A 13,002-nucleotide genomic window follows, 5' to 3' on the forward strand; every position below is an offset into this window, starting at 1 on the left:
GATAATATCAGAAACACAGAAGAAAATGTTGTAGATTATCACTGTGATGTTATAAAAAAGACTGAAATACAACACTAATAAAGCACCACAGAATGCAAAGGTCTATTCAGTCTTATACGAGCCATTCAAATGTGTCAGATAGACCTAAAGCAGTTCACCGATAATGAAAATGAACAGATGGATCTCCTCAAGCACATGTACACTAATCAGCCACAACAGTAAAACCACTGATGGGTGAAGTAAATAACATTGATCATCTTGTTATGGTGCAGTGTTCTGCCGGGAAATCTTGGGTCCTGGCAGTGGCACTCCCCGATACCAGTGTCCCTCCCAGCAGGACAGTGCAACATGCCACCCTGCAAAAACTGCTCAGGAATGATAAGAGGAATGTGAAAAAAGACCTGAAGGTGTCAAACTGGCCACAAAATTCCCCAGATACCAATCCAGGATCTGCAGCCAACAATTTGTGCCAGACACCTGAGGACACCCCATAAGGGTCTGCGCCCATCCCTTGACAGGTCATAGTGAAGACCTCTGGGGGTGTCCTGCAGTGTTTGGAACCAGGACGTTGGCGATGGATCCTTTGCGTCCCATGGGTTGTGAGGGGGTACCAGCATGTCGGATAGATGCTGGGGAATTTGGAGTGCAGAGTGGCATGGCACATTGTCCTCCTTTGTTGTGTGTCTCAAGTGACATCTACATGAAAGCCAGGACCAAAGTTCTCCAGCAGAACATTGCATTGTAACAAGATCAATGTTATTTGCTTTACCTGTCAGTGGTTTTAATTTTGTGTCTGATCAGTGCATTTGCATATTTACTCATTTCCATCACACAAATTTACAGAATTGTTACATTACATTTGGATAAATTAATTACATCAGCATGTTTAAAAAGCGTCAAGGCTCTCTACAACCTCTATGACAAAATAACTTGCGGCAGACAAGCTGAAAACATGTAACTTGCACTAGAGCAGTTTTTACTCTTTTTTTTTTTCCTTCTTCTCTTTACACAAGTTTTAATTCCTTAGATGGCAATTCAAATTCATTTGTTTTAAAAGAGGATTTAATTAAAAGTTTTGATGCCAAACTAGATTACAGAACTTTGTGATATGAGTATTCTTCGGTCTTCTGTACTTGTTTCGACTATGTTCTTTTTTTACTGACTTACCTCTGCTGGCAAACATCACAATACTGCTAAATTGCCTGTGTTCCTTGAATGTTCTTGAAAGCTTTGCCTCGTCTCAAATGGTCTCATCAACCCTATTTACATATTGGAGATTTGAGCAGCCAACGTGAAGTGCCAGATTGTGATTCCGAGCTTAAATATAAGCCTCGAATAAAGAGTATCGTTTGTCAGAAAATTTTTAATTGGACATTTCGAACAAAGCCGTGGCTGCAAAGGGCATAAAATCCTGTGCTGAAAGGATTACACTGCTCATTAGAGGATGTTATAGGCAGTTGATTGAAAATGAGCTACGTTTGAGATGCTTGTTGATCTCTAATTGATACATCCTCTACTTGATATACGTCAGTGTGTGTCAGCGATCTTGCACAGGCATTTAAAAGTAGAATGGTTCAGAGGGCTAATGTTATTTAAATCATAACTCAATGCAAAACAATAAATAACTTGTTATTTACTGCTTTGAACAGTGTTTGTGTAATCTGTGACATTTTATGTTACAGTTATGCTTTCTTTGGGAAAATATCTGGGTAAATTGAGCTTTACTAATTTGAAACTTTAGTTGTGTTGTTCTTTGTTTTTCTTGCAGCATTTTTAAAGCATACTTATTAAGCGTCCACTCACTGGAGACAAATAAAAATGGTCATTTTATTCTGTGTTTGCCACCATTTTACTTTGAATATTGTGGCAATTAAGTTGTGAAAACAATCACACCCTCACAATGTGTAATTGAATCCGCACTACAGCTGCTTCTACAAACTCTAATTTGAACGGATTTTAATTTGGTGCTATGTATTCCCTTATGTCACTCAGTTGTTCATTAAATATATCTCAAGTCAGTCGATTACACCAGGGTTTTCTTTTCATTGGAAAATCAAAGAGAACATTTGAACATCAATCCAATTTATTATCTAATGTTTGCTAATCTGTTCCTGTGTCTTTATGCCTCACTTCATACGCTCATAAACAAGGTAATAAAGAGAAAAGCCATATAAAGCAGTCATGTTGGAAAGATCGAAGAGGGCTTTCTATAACACAAGAAGCTTTTATAGGGATGTTTTTATCTTTGAAACATCCACTAACTCAGGTATATTTTAGGACAATATGACATATAATTGTCTCTCTGTTTTTTTAGGTCGTTCATTCAAGCCAAGCTGCTGCAAAGCCCAGAAATCTCTGGAGTTCATCCCAATAAACTTGCACACCCAGAGGATGAGGGTGACGTGCCCCAGAAAAACAGGTATTGCACTTCTGCTTTAGATGTCTGTTAGACCTATTATTGCACCAAATACTTTTACCTGTTGAAAACAAGTCCAGTGTTTTCTCCGTTTTTGTTCAGTTTTTTTCTTGCTTTTTTTTTGTTAATGTCTACCAACTTCTGAGGGAAATATTTAGCTGCTAAATGCTCCACTAGGCTTATTCAGCAGCTAGTTGCTAACTGTCTGTCTGCTGTTTGGTGCTGACCAGATAACGTGTAGTGGGTTTTTAGTGCTTTTTCACTGAAAACAGTGAACTGCTGCAGCCTTAAACAGCACAAGAGGAGTGACAGTGAACGGGACAGCTTAACAATGAGCTAAAACTCACTGTAGAAATATAAGGCTGCAAGAGCTGCAGATTCAGGTGACAATACTTGACAATAGGTTTGTCACTACAAGCGTCACTTTTCATATTGTTTTCCATGTTATTTCATATATTGGTATCATCAAACTTCGATAAAAGTTGCTTTCAATAGTTTTACAAACCTGCTTAAAAGCAACTCTGCCCAATAGTTGTTTGACCTGAAAATTCCAAATCAGGGATATCAGGGGTTAGAGAATATTTTTGACTGGTTACAAATGTCAATGTATAGGTCAATTAAGCTACTCCTCAGTTTTTTTTTCATGTTAACGCAGCTAGCTTGCTGTCTGTCAGCAAAGCTAACATGCAAGACATCTCAAAACATCACAAAATTCTCACTACATCTAAATGAACACTGATTTGACATGTGCTGCTAAAGTTTATTGAGTCAGAAGAGTGCCAGACTAAAAGGAAAGGCCTTTCTTAAAAAATTCACTGGTTAATAACTGGTTAATGGATGTCGGGGCGTTGAAAGCAAAATTAACCAAAGCTGACATTCCTATTCCTAAGAGCAGGTGTTGTGTAAAGGTGGTTTCATCTGACGCATTTCTATAAGCTGCTGTGGTTGTCACCTCCTGTTGTCTTTCTATGCCTGACCTCTCCATCTGTCAGAGATACTCAGAAGGCTCAGACAGGTTGGTTCTAGGTCATCGCCCGGGCTGAAAGGTGAGAATTAACTTGGCCTCAGAAAAACACACAAAACACTAATTAAGCCCTTTGCGTTATTCCTGAGAGAAAGACTGGGCTGTCTCCTCCTCCGCTGCTCTCTAGCTGGCAGTGCCCTGGAACTGTCTCATTGTATTAAGGTGACTAAATTGCTGCCTTGCTACCTGCGAGTGGGCTCCATTTCAACTATACGCCAGATGATTGATGGGAAGTTGAAGACAGACAAAACCTTGACATAAACTGTGCTTCTTTCAGCGAAGACATCAGGGATGACAGATAAAATAAGTAAAATCAAGTCATCATACAGCCTGAAACCTGTCTCGTGCTGTCACGGCAGAAAAAGGGAAAATCAAGATAAAACGAGCCTTAGAGGAGTTTGTCAATTGATTGATAGACACTCTGATAATTACCCTCTGTGGGGCCAATTCACACCTTGACTCAATTCCAGGCAGTGGTGCTGTAGCTGATGTGTCTGTGTGTGTAAACTCCACTACAGTAGGATCTGGAGTACCTGCAGGATACGCACTGCTCCCATCGGCTTAATTGTGTTAATTAAGAAATCTGGGTAAAAACAGAGATCTAAACTAGCATATTAATATCTAAGTCACAAAACCTCGTTATATGAAAATATATGCTACATAAACCCAGTAAATCTTTAAAAAGAAAATAACTACCATAGTCTACTAAATGTTTCATGTAATACAATTAATGCATAAGCTGTCTCTTCTCCCCTTTTTCTCACCTTAAACATACTGCACATCATCTCACATACAAGTCGGTTACATTAAATGTCTATGGGCTCATGAAAAGAGACATCACTTGACATGCAGTGTGCAGATAATCATCCAAATGTGAGTTTGACATTCACCCCGTACTGTCAGTCCTCATGTGGATGACTTTTCTTTTGAATGATGACTGCATATTCATGTCATACATCATAAACGTTCTGTCTGTTATCCATACATTTATATCAATATATGCATGTGTATGTTTGATCAGTATATTTAACAGGAAACAAAATAACATCAACATGCAAGTGATACTGTACAGTATGTAATGTAGATACAGTAATAACACAACTGTCTGCACAACATTTTGTGGCAGCTTATAGATAACGCGGTAAGGAGAAACTTGTCTTGGGTATAAAACTTAATGTTGATACTCATTTTCAGTTACGTGTTTTAAAATACAGAGGACCTTTAATATAATTAGATTAAGTGCATCATCATTAGTGTACCATCTTTTTGAAGACATCTGAATTAACAGTGCGTGATATTTAAAGGCAGTGCTGTGGCAGACAGACATTAAGAGCAGATTTTTTAGAGATATACTATGCAGGATTTTCCTAAAAAACAATGTATGGACTCACACAGAAGTATTCCCTCTCAATATTAACTTAGGACTCACTAGAAGTGTGTGGTGGTGTAGTTATCTGCGGAGACACCGCCCTCTGCCTGTATTTTCTTACTTTCTGTGCACTCCCCAACACTCAGGTGAGGTCAGGGCTTTTTGACAAGGTGACAGACCATAAGCAGCAGGCATCCAAGAGACACAACACTGAAAAAAAACAAGTAGGTCTCGCTGCAGCTGCAGACACACTATGTTTAGGGGTAGGAAGAGAGGGGGGGGGTCGAGTAGTGAAGTGGGTAGTCTGCAAGACTGTGTCTAAACCCTTCTGGAAAAGAACAATGCAAATATAGCAAGGTGAAACGCCAAATTAGAGTGAATCTAGGATTAGCTTTTACTTTAGCTTTTGCTGGCGAGCATGTTTACAAACAGTAACCGACAACCCTGCATAGTATACCTTTAAATATCTTACTGATATTTTAAAAAATATATTTTTTGCTCTAATAAAGTAGGAAGGTGTCGTTTTGTAGTTTGTTACATGTAGTTTTCCCCTATTTTCTCTCAGTCTATATTTCCTGTCTGTATGATAATTGTCATTTAACCAGTAAAGGTAAAAAATTACAAAACAAAAATCACAAAAATTAATCTTTAAGTACACCACATGCACCTACGTAGATTTAGAATCAAGTGAACTTGACTTTAATGGCTGTCTGACGTGAAAGATTAGGCAGAAACTAGTGACTCCGTGTACGGAAAACCAGTGACAGGAATGCTGTAACAAAATGACTGAATATGAAGGTACCTTATAGTTTAATTTTCTGTTATAACATTGTTTGATAGTGAACTGCCGTTTAACTGCACATTTTGTTGGATTTAAAAAGGAAAAAGACATGCAATAAATGATTGCAATCAGTCAGGCACAGGAAACAATGAAACTGGCTCAGTAATGGAGCTGAGTCTCAGTTTACAACTGTAGTCAATTGCTCTATTGTTCCATTTGATTTTCTGAAGTGATGCATTTCCTTGAGTTTGGCTATGCAATCCACTCAACGACCCTGAACCATTCATTTTCATTTTGTCTATTGATCATCCAGCAAGAAAAGGAAATCGGGGAGAAGAAAAAACACTTGGAGCTCCAAACAGTGTTCATTTGTTTTGCCGAGAACGGCTGTCTTCTGTCTCCAAAATGACAACTGCAAAAATATTTCCAGCCTAAAAAGCTCAGCTTGGCAAAGCTTCACTCGGAGCATTGTTCAGCAGTCATTTGGGTCAAAAAGGATGTTTTGTCATTGTTAAACAGGATTGTGGAATGGGTTAAGTATGAATTATAACCACTCATCCTGACCGCCACAATCAATTTCCTCTTTTAGAGAGCAACTGTCCTCTCAGTACTTAAATGGCTCGTTCTGTTGTTGATATATTGAGCAAAGGATGGTGAGAGAGAAGGAGCAGGCAAATCAAGCACAAATTGGTCATTGTGCTTGATGTTCTGAAACCCACCATTGTATTTCAGTGTACTTCGGCTGTGGGAGAACCAATTAAGGGAACTTGGACATCCGAAAACTCTGGAGGCCAAACGTGTGGCGGACAGGGAGCCTCATGGCCAGGCACAGGGATAATTAATGGAAGGAGCAGTGGGTAGTAGCGAAGCCCCCACATCAAACCACTATTGGTCTATTGTGGTGTTGTTAGGGGACGGGAGGCTGTTGGTCATTCACATGTCTGTGGCAGCACTTGGAGCTGTGTTGTGTCATTAATTTCTATTTTCAACGATTTTTCAAGCAGTGTTTTCCTGCGGTCGGAGCTGTGCACTGTTGCTTTCCCGGAGGTGTTCATTAACCGACCTGGCACTAAACCACACCAAAATATTCAACCCCATAAACCCCTGTCCACCTCCCTCTCGCCTCCCTTTTTTTTCCCCAGATTTAATTGTCGGCCTCATCCATTACTCATTCAAAACAAGCCTTGTTGTAAGCACCTCTGTGTCCGCCTAGCCGTCTGTGAAGTGTTTATTTACTTGTGATGGCGGTGTGCAAATTGGAATGAAGCGCTGTGACATTGGCCGTCCTTCTGGTTCAACATGGGACCAACGCTACATTAAGACCAAAAGATGGCCAGAGAGAAATGACTAGCAATAGAGCCATATAGACACAAGATAAATCAACATGAAATATGTGCACCTAAAAGAAACTCTGCTGACAGAGTGCAGAATAATGTCATGCCCCTTATTTGTACATAAATATGATGTATGTGTGGGCTTAAAAAATACTATGTGCAGGTTACAAAAGGTAACACCTTGCAGGAAACCCACCATGTAACTTTGACTTTTTAATGTGAACTAAAGCCTTGCATGCCACAGCTGCATGGCATATTCATAAATACTGACACAGTCCTCATCTGGCATCACAAACTGTTGATATAACACTTATTAGAGCTTTGCCAGAGAGGATATTTTGTAAAATCTTACTCAAAATTAAGTATTTTTTATACCTTGACTTGGATAATTTATCTCATTTTTCTCGCCTCAAGGTCTGTTAGTGCTGATGTTTCCAAAGCACCATATTATACATCTTTTCTTAATCCCATGAACTCTATTTTCTCTCCTCACAGATGCATTCTATGACATTGTAACTGTCGGTGCCCCTGCAGCCCATTTCCAGGGCTTCAAGTGTGGAGGTCTGCAGCGTCTCCTCAGCAGATATGAAGCAGAGAAAAAGAGGTAAGGAAAAAAAAAAACACACCTTGCCAACCGTGCTGTTTAGAGGGAGCATGGGTGATTTAATATAGGACACATGCTGAGGTGGAAACAGGCTTTTATTGACAAAAGAATTTAACTTGGGCATAATTGATAGTGGCAGACAAATTTGTCCCTGGCCTATGGACTTGATTTTCCAAGCCCCATACAGTCACTTACAGCCAAGCCATGCTGAATTTAGACTGGAACTCCACTGGCTCCGACAGCTCAATTTGACTGGAGGCAACAGACATGATGGAAAAGGTTTGTTGAGTCAGAAGTTCCTCTACACTGGTTCTTTTCCCTGGCAAGCTGTTTTTTTTTCTCTCCGTCCTGAAGTTGTTTGTTAGTTAACATGTCACTGAAGAGCTACACATTTTGCTGCCAGCTGGACCTCTTAAAATGCTTAAATTAAAAGAACAGATGATCCGACCAAGTTTTTTGTAACGAATGAGGCAATTTCTCATCTGAGGTCATGTGTAGTACTGATATTGTCATTACAAAAAGTATGGGTACAGTTGAACAGGAATCGTACTCAATGACTTTGTTTACATGTGCAAAATATTCTGGTGTTTGTCCTTATTCTGAAAAACAAAATATTCCTACTAAGCTGTTTACATGACTATGATAATGAATATTCCACTGATACTTCCTTTTACATGCAGCCATGACGTACGTCCTAATAAATACTTCATATTTGCGCGTATCCAGCAACAACCCGTTGATAAATCTTTTGTAATGTTTAAAAGTAGGTGTGCTTCTGCTTACTACTCCAGCCTTGATATCTTTGGAGGCGATCGCCGTTTATGCCTCTCCTGACAACAGGTGGCAAAAACAAAAATCCTCTGTCACACACAACCATACAAACTCCAGCCCCTACCCAAATCAAGCGACACAAGATTATGTATGATTATGCATAAAATTAACTTATAATCATAGCCTAACAGCACTAGCACACAGAAATTAGCACATGAGAAATGTCTCTTACCTCTCTCATGTAGCACAACAGCAAAAGGGGAGAGATAAGGTGGGAGACACCCTTTATAGGTGGGATACCCCCAAAGATGAACATAGGGGTACAAAAACTGGTTATTAAATGTTCCACTTATTGTGTACAGAGGCCTTAGCATGTCAGGTAATAACAACTAAACCAAATTTTGTGGAATTATAATACTATTACAAATGTATATTTGACTTGTCACACACACATATTACTGCAGTTTAATTGACCCTGTTACATATGCTGTTTACATGACCTTCATCAAATTGGAACAGCCAAATTTGGAATAATAGTGGAATATAAATGTTCATGGACACGTAGCAGGCTGTACTCATATACCTGCGAAAAGTAATACACTAGAATTCGTACATAACCCACGTAATCAGGAGTGCTGCAGTCTCCTGACCAATGTGCCGACAAGAGTAAAGAAGGAAGTAGCATAAAGAGCCAACATCTGCATTAAGAGGTAGACTGGGGAGGTGTATGTGTCAAAAAACAAGTCTGACAAATCCACTATAAGTTGAACGTGGCAAGTGAACTACTGAGTTATTTTAAGGCATGTTGCACCATGTTTTGTGTTCCTAAACCTAACCTGCGTAACTTAGCTAGCATAAATCTAACCTGTGACTTTGCATTAAGCACACATAAAATGATGATGCTAGTCTTGGGGCACTAATTTGTTAGATATAGGAACTGTTATATTATACAGACCATACGTTGAAACACAGTCAGTGACTGCTTGATGAGTGTACAATAAGCAATGCAACAATCAATCATTACTACATACTGCTAATATTTTACAAAGATGGAGTCCTTTGCCTGACAAAACATACATTTTTTATGAGTAATGTACCGAGAAGACTGAGCAAAATACAGGCATTGCTCAAACCAGAGCTTTTTGTGAGTTGTTCTCCCAGATTGAGTCTTGTGTTAGATTGCGTTCGGTCTGTGGCTGTGTACCAGCTCTCTGCTTGATTGCTTGATGGGGAAAATATGTCTTGTGTGTCTCCTTGACTGACTGAAGCCGGCTCCACAAACACTCAAGGTTGACTGAATTAAATGAGACCACACTACTATGACTGTGTTATAAATACGCAGGTACACCTAGAAAATGTATACGCACATACACAGAGTGAAAGTGCACTACAGGGGAATATGTCCATGACTTCTTCGATCCTGAGATCAGCAGTATCCTGTAAATTTTGCTGTCTTTGCCCTTTAGATGCAGGATGGAGGTGTATGTCACTGGAGTTCAGTATGTGGTCACTTGAGTGATGCCAGAAGAAATGAAGGGTGATTTTTCCCAAAGCTCCCCATAGAGCGCAAAGTCATTACAGACCATGCCAGATCCAATTAGTTACAGAGTTTGCAGCTCAAGAAAGAGGGGAAGAGAGGCAAGATGGAGAGGTCTGAGGTGTGGGTATGAAATGGATAAGTTGATGGGAAAATAGTTGGGGGCCTGTGCTGATGATAAAAACTAAAGAAAGGACTTCTTTACGCTAAAGTGCACACGCGAATTTGCTGAAGATGGTCAGTTTTATCTGCTAGCATGAACTATGATAAGGGTAGCATATTTTTTGAGAATCCACTGAAGTGAAATCATTTTCTTTGAACGAGAGATTAGACTTCAGAAAGAATTCTCCAGGGAGACAGAGCTTTTTGTTTCATATTTGACTTAGCTAATGACTCACTGTAGCTTAAATTTTCCAATTTTCCGCCTGGCTAACTGACTGCGGCCTGCGCTGAGCCTTATCCGTGTTTGACCTGGAATGCAGTCATTTGTCAGTCATCGTCAGAAATAGGAATAAACTCAGTTTCTCTGTGATTTTGCAGAGCGCTCGCCGTTGCCATTGTAATGAAGGTGCGTGTTTACTTTGAATGAGGAACATTCATTATTTCATGGTTTAATTTGCTTTTATTATGCATGCACTAAATGTCTGACCAAACATTTAGCCTATAAGGACCCAATGAGGGTTTTTTATTTTTTCCAGTCGCGTGTGTTTGTGAATGTGAAGTACTGCGGTCATGTGCGCAGGTCCGGTTAAGAGTCACTTAATTGCACGGAAAGTCAGCCTATCTGAGTGGCAACGATACTTGTGTGTGTGCACACGCAGACACTCATCATACTTCTCCCAGTGTGTCTCCTCGCCTTTCAGAAGCAGCCCTTTGTAATCACATTTGATTAAAAAGGGAACAATCGGCAAGATGTGAGACTTGGCTATTCAATGTGATATTAATTCATCAAAGAGAAGAGGAAAAGGATTGAGGGAGGGTAAAAAAAGGAAAACCTGAGCACAGAGGTGTTACCAGAAGGGCAATAAAAGAGCTATTTGTCTTTGTTCCCTGGACACTGGAAGAGAGGAAGGGGGGTTCTTTCCAGATCCATTAAAAACCTGCATTGGCCTAACTTGGCAATGACCAGAGTATGCAATGTAGTTTGTCTCTCAGGATGGGCCAGGAAAGAGTTTAATCAATAACTACACTTAGTATTCCTCTAGAAACTTTGCACATGTACACACAGGGCAAGAGCATTTATCTTTCATTAATGCATGCAGTCCCACTTAAATGGCTGTTTTAAAAGTCGCTGGATTTTTATCCGTTTTTAATTGAACCCCATAGACATAGCTGTGGATTTGCTGAGGTGGTCTAATCTTTCATTAACAGCCTCTTTTGAATTATTCAGCTAATCTGCATAACGATGCAACACACTTTTCTGGTGCCGTGTTTTGTGAAACCTGAACCTGCCAATTTTTTTCCTACCTGTATTGTTGGTGTGTGTGTGTGTGTGTGTGTGTGTGTGTGTGTGTGTTTTTATTGCTTAGGTATGGAAGTATAATGCCTGTCAGGCTCTTGTTTGTAAGGTCAGCTGCACTTACTTGGTGCAGAGGAGCTCCTCTCTACATGTGTCTTTGAATTCTGTCCACTGTAGCAGAGAGGAAGGAAGCACTGTCATTTTACCAGGCCTCCTGGTCGAGCAGAACTGTCGAATGACACATTTCTGGGACACAGCAAGTGGTTGAAACTACATCGCACCGTCTCTTGGGGCCAATGTTCAGATTTAATGTGACTAGCAGCATGTTGTCCAACAAAATAACTTCCTCCCAGGATTACTGTGTGTGTGTGTTTCACAGACAGGACATTGGCAGTGGCTGGGACTCCATGCTGATGGACAGCAGCTTGTAAGTTTTTTGCCTGTTCTGGAGTTAGCCTGCTCAAGGTTCTGTGGGCGATGGTGCTGGCAGTACCTTTGAGGCTTATCTGGTCTCAGATCAGGGTTTCTAGTTTGTGTCTGAACTGAGGGAAGCTTTGGCTGTCACTCTGAGAACTGATGTGAGATCAGTGCCCAGTGGAGGATTCAACAACAGATGGAGTTTGGCATTTAAAAGAAGCTGCTTTTAGATCAGATCTTTCAGCATGTATTTATAGAAGACTGTATATTTTTACTTTGGCTGTGGGGCGGTCGCCTGGTGTAAGAACCATGATTACAGCTCGCTGTCTAAATGACGAAGGAGGCTTTGGCAGTCACCTGGAGTGCTGCAGGGCTCTCTGCTGACGTAGCTGCATTTTACTCCTGCTGGCTGTCAGCAGCAGGCCACAAGCTCTTCATTAATTTCCTCTCCACTATTAATTAGCCATGCGCTGGAGATGCTGGCTTAATTAGGCCGCTGGGCCCAGCGGTTTTCTCCCTCTCATTACTGTTATAACCAATTCCCATTGATCATTTAGGAAAACCAAGGAGGAAGTTCATCCTGGACACACTAGTTTTAGTAATCTGTTAGTAGAGTCCCCTCTTAGAGTTGAGTTTACCTGATAAAGTGTTGCGCCAACGATGTATGAGCTTATGGATGACTGCTGTTTCCTGGAAATCCAGTGCTGTTTTTTTTTTTAATTTTTAAAAGACCAAGGGCGATAATTTCTTGAATCAAAGTACAGGTTGAAAGTGCAGTCAAGTGCACCATGCATTGTGCAGAGGGAGTGGCAGCACACCTTCAGTATTTTCATGGCTGGAGGCGCGTGGCGCACCCAGGGTGCACATGGAAATGAGGTGGGATTAAGAAAAATCCATTATCATACATTATAAGTGAGTGTGTCGGGGTCTGGCAGCAATTCTTTATAAAAGCATAGCTCTCCCCTCAATGATGTGCGGATGTCATGTAATGGAGTCTGGAGGAGCTTCAGCCAAGAGGAAGCTAATATTCTCTCACAGGATGCGGACAATTGCAGTTTCAGTCCAGCATACTTACTGTAATAGATGAGTCTAATAACAAACTATTTTTTTCCGGTAACACCACTAAACCAGCACAGTGATACAATGAGTCATGATTCTTATCTACAGCTGAACATCAGTCCGTTCATCACAGCCACATGTGCACCGCACTGGGAAGCTGTGTAGATGTGGCACATGTAATTGAAGTTTGACAAAATGTGTCTCACAAATTAAGGACTTCAGATGAAAACA

The 13,002-nt window shown here is 40.4% G+C and overlaps 1 protein-coding gene across 5 annotated transcripts in view; it reads left to right on the forward strand.

Moving 5' to 3' along the window:
* inpp4b (inositol polyphosphate-4-phosphatase type II B) overlaps positions 1 to 13,002 on the forward strand; it is a 205,751-nt gene that overhangs the window by 142,117 nt on the left and 50,632 nt on the right. For all 5 annotated transcript variants that reach the window (XM_033624596.2, XM_033624594.2, XM_078166207.1 and 2 more), the window contains 2 exons: positions 2,315 to 2,419; positions 7,420 to 7,528. In XM_033624596.2, the coding sequence (XP_033480487.1) occupies positions 2,315 to 2,419; positions 7,420 to 7,528 (214 nt within the window). The remainder of the gene's footprint in view (positions 1 to 2,314; positions 2,420 to 7,419; positions 7,529 to 13,002) is intronic.

This window comes from Epinephelus lanceolatus, chromosome 3 (assembly GCF_041903045.1).
Source record: "Epinephelus lanceolatus isolate andai-2023 chromosome 3, ASM4190304v1, whole genome shotgun sequence".
Taxonomy (NCBI): domain Eukaryota; kingdom Metazoa; phylum Chordata; class Actinopteri; order Perciformes; family Serranidae; genus Epinephelus; species Epinephelus lanceolatus.